Here is a 1096-nt window from a genome sequence, read left to right as displayed (position 1 = left end):
TGCTATTTTGCTAAAATCCATAAATACGCTAAAATGTTAGTTCCCGTGGTGCATTACTATGATAGATTGATATATGAAAAAATTAAAAAAAAAATTTTAATAAAATGATGTAACAATTATTAATTATAAGATATATATTATATCTTATCAAAATAATAGTTATACTGATACATTGGTTTTACAATATATAAAAATAATAATGTATTTTTACGAATTAATGAACTAATATTTATATAATGGATACCTCCGAAAATAAGGCACATACGGTATGTTTCTATATATTAATGTAGATATAATTTACATTATTTAATTTTATTTTATACTTAGTTTTCAAAAACAAGAGATTATTTCTATTTAAAAGTATTATTTTATAATTTTCAATTATTTAATACTTTTATTTTTAGTTTGATTTTAGTAATATATTTCCCAAATGTCGAGATGGATTTCAGTGGAATAATGTTTCTCCTCATGGTGTTGTTCCTAACTTTTTAACAAAATTGTGTAGTAATTTTAACCGAGATTATAGAACTGTTGGTACTGATGTTCATCCCTTCGCTAAAGATTGCCAACTTGTTACTTATTATTTGAACCATATATATATTAAAGTAACAAGTATTGAGTTAAATGCATGTTGCAAATATTTCTTTTATAAGCTAAAAGATCTACTGAGTAAATATCAATGGAAATGTGAAGACACTAAAAGCTGTTATGAAGCAATGAAGAGCTTAAGCAGAGATAAGGAATTCAAAGATCAGATTTATCCATTATTTTCACAGTGCGATAGTAATCTTAGTGATTTTAATTATGACATATATCAAATATTTAAAAAGTTAGATGTTATATATCATGCTTTAAACGAATTTAAAAACAAGTCATGTCCTAACAAATCGGACCTTGACAAAATTAATAATGAGAAGAAATTCCTAGAAAGGAGTCAAAATAAGTATAGCGAGAGTTTTACACAATTACTTAGAAATTTTAATGAGTTATTTAAAACACGTGTGAACGAATTAGATCGTAATAAGGGCTGTGTAAAACCGTTTTTATCGTATATCAAGGAGGAAGAAAAGATTAAAGGAATAATAAAAATATTAGA

The 1096-nt window shown here is 24.5% G+C and overlaps 1 protein-coding gene across 1 annotated transcript; it reads left to right on the top strand.

The window, feature by feature from the left end:
* Positions 1 to 236: 236 nt before the first annotated feature.
* Positions 237 to 1096, top strand: PGO_003060 (variable surface protein; the record flags this gene model as incomplete). Its single annotated transcript, XM_028691241.1, has 2 exons — positions 237 to 266; positions 405 to 1096. Coding segments are annotated over 2 exons (722 nt in total), but the record flags the coding sequence as incomplete, so codon positions are not given.

Source organism: Plasmodium gonderi, assembly GCF_002157705.1.
Source record: "Plasmodium gonderi DNA, contig: Pgo-contig_357, whole genome shotgun sequence".
In the NCBI taxonomy this organism is placed as follows: Eukaryota; Apicomplexa; class Aconoidasida; order Haemosporida; family Plasmodiidae; genus Plasmodium; species Plasmodium gonderi.
Note: the sequence above shows the minus strand (reverse complement) of the source record. Positions and strands in the feature narration are given on the sequence as shown.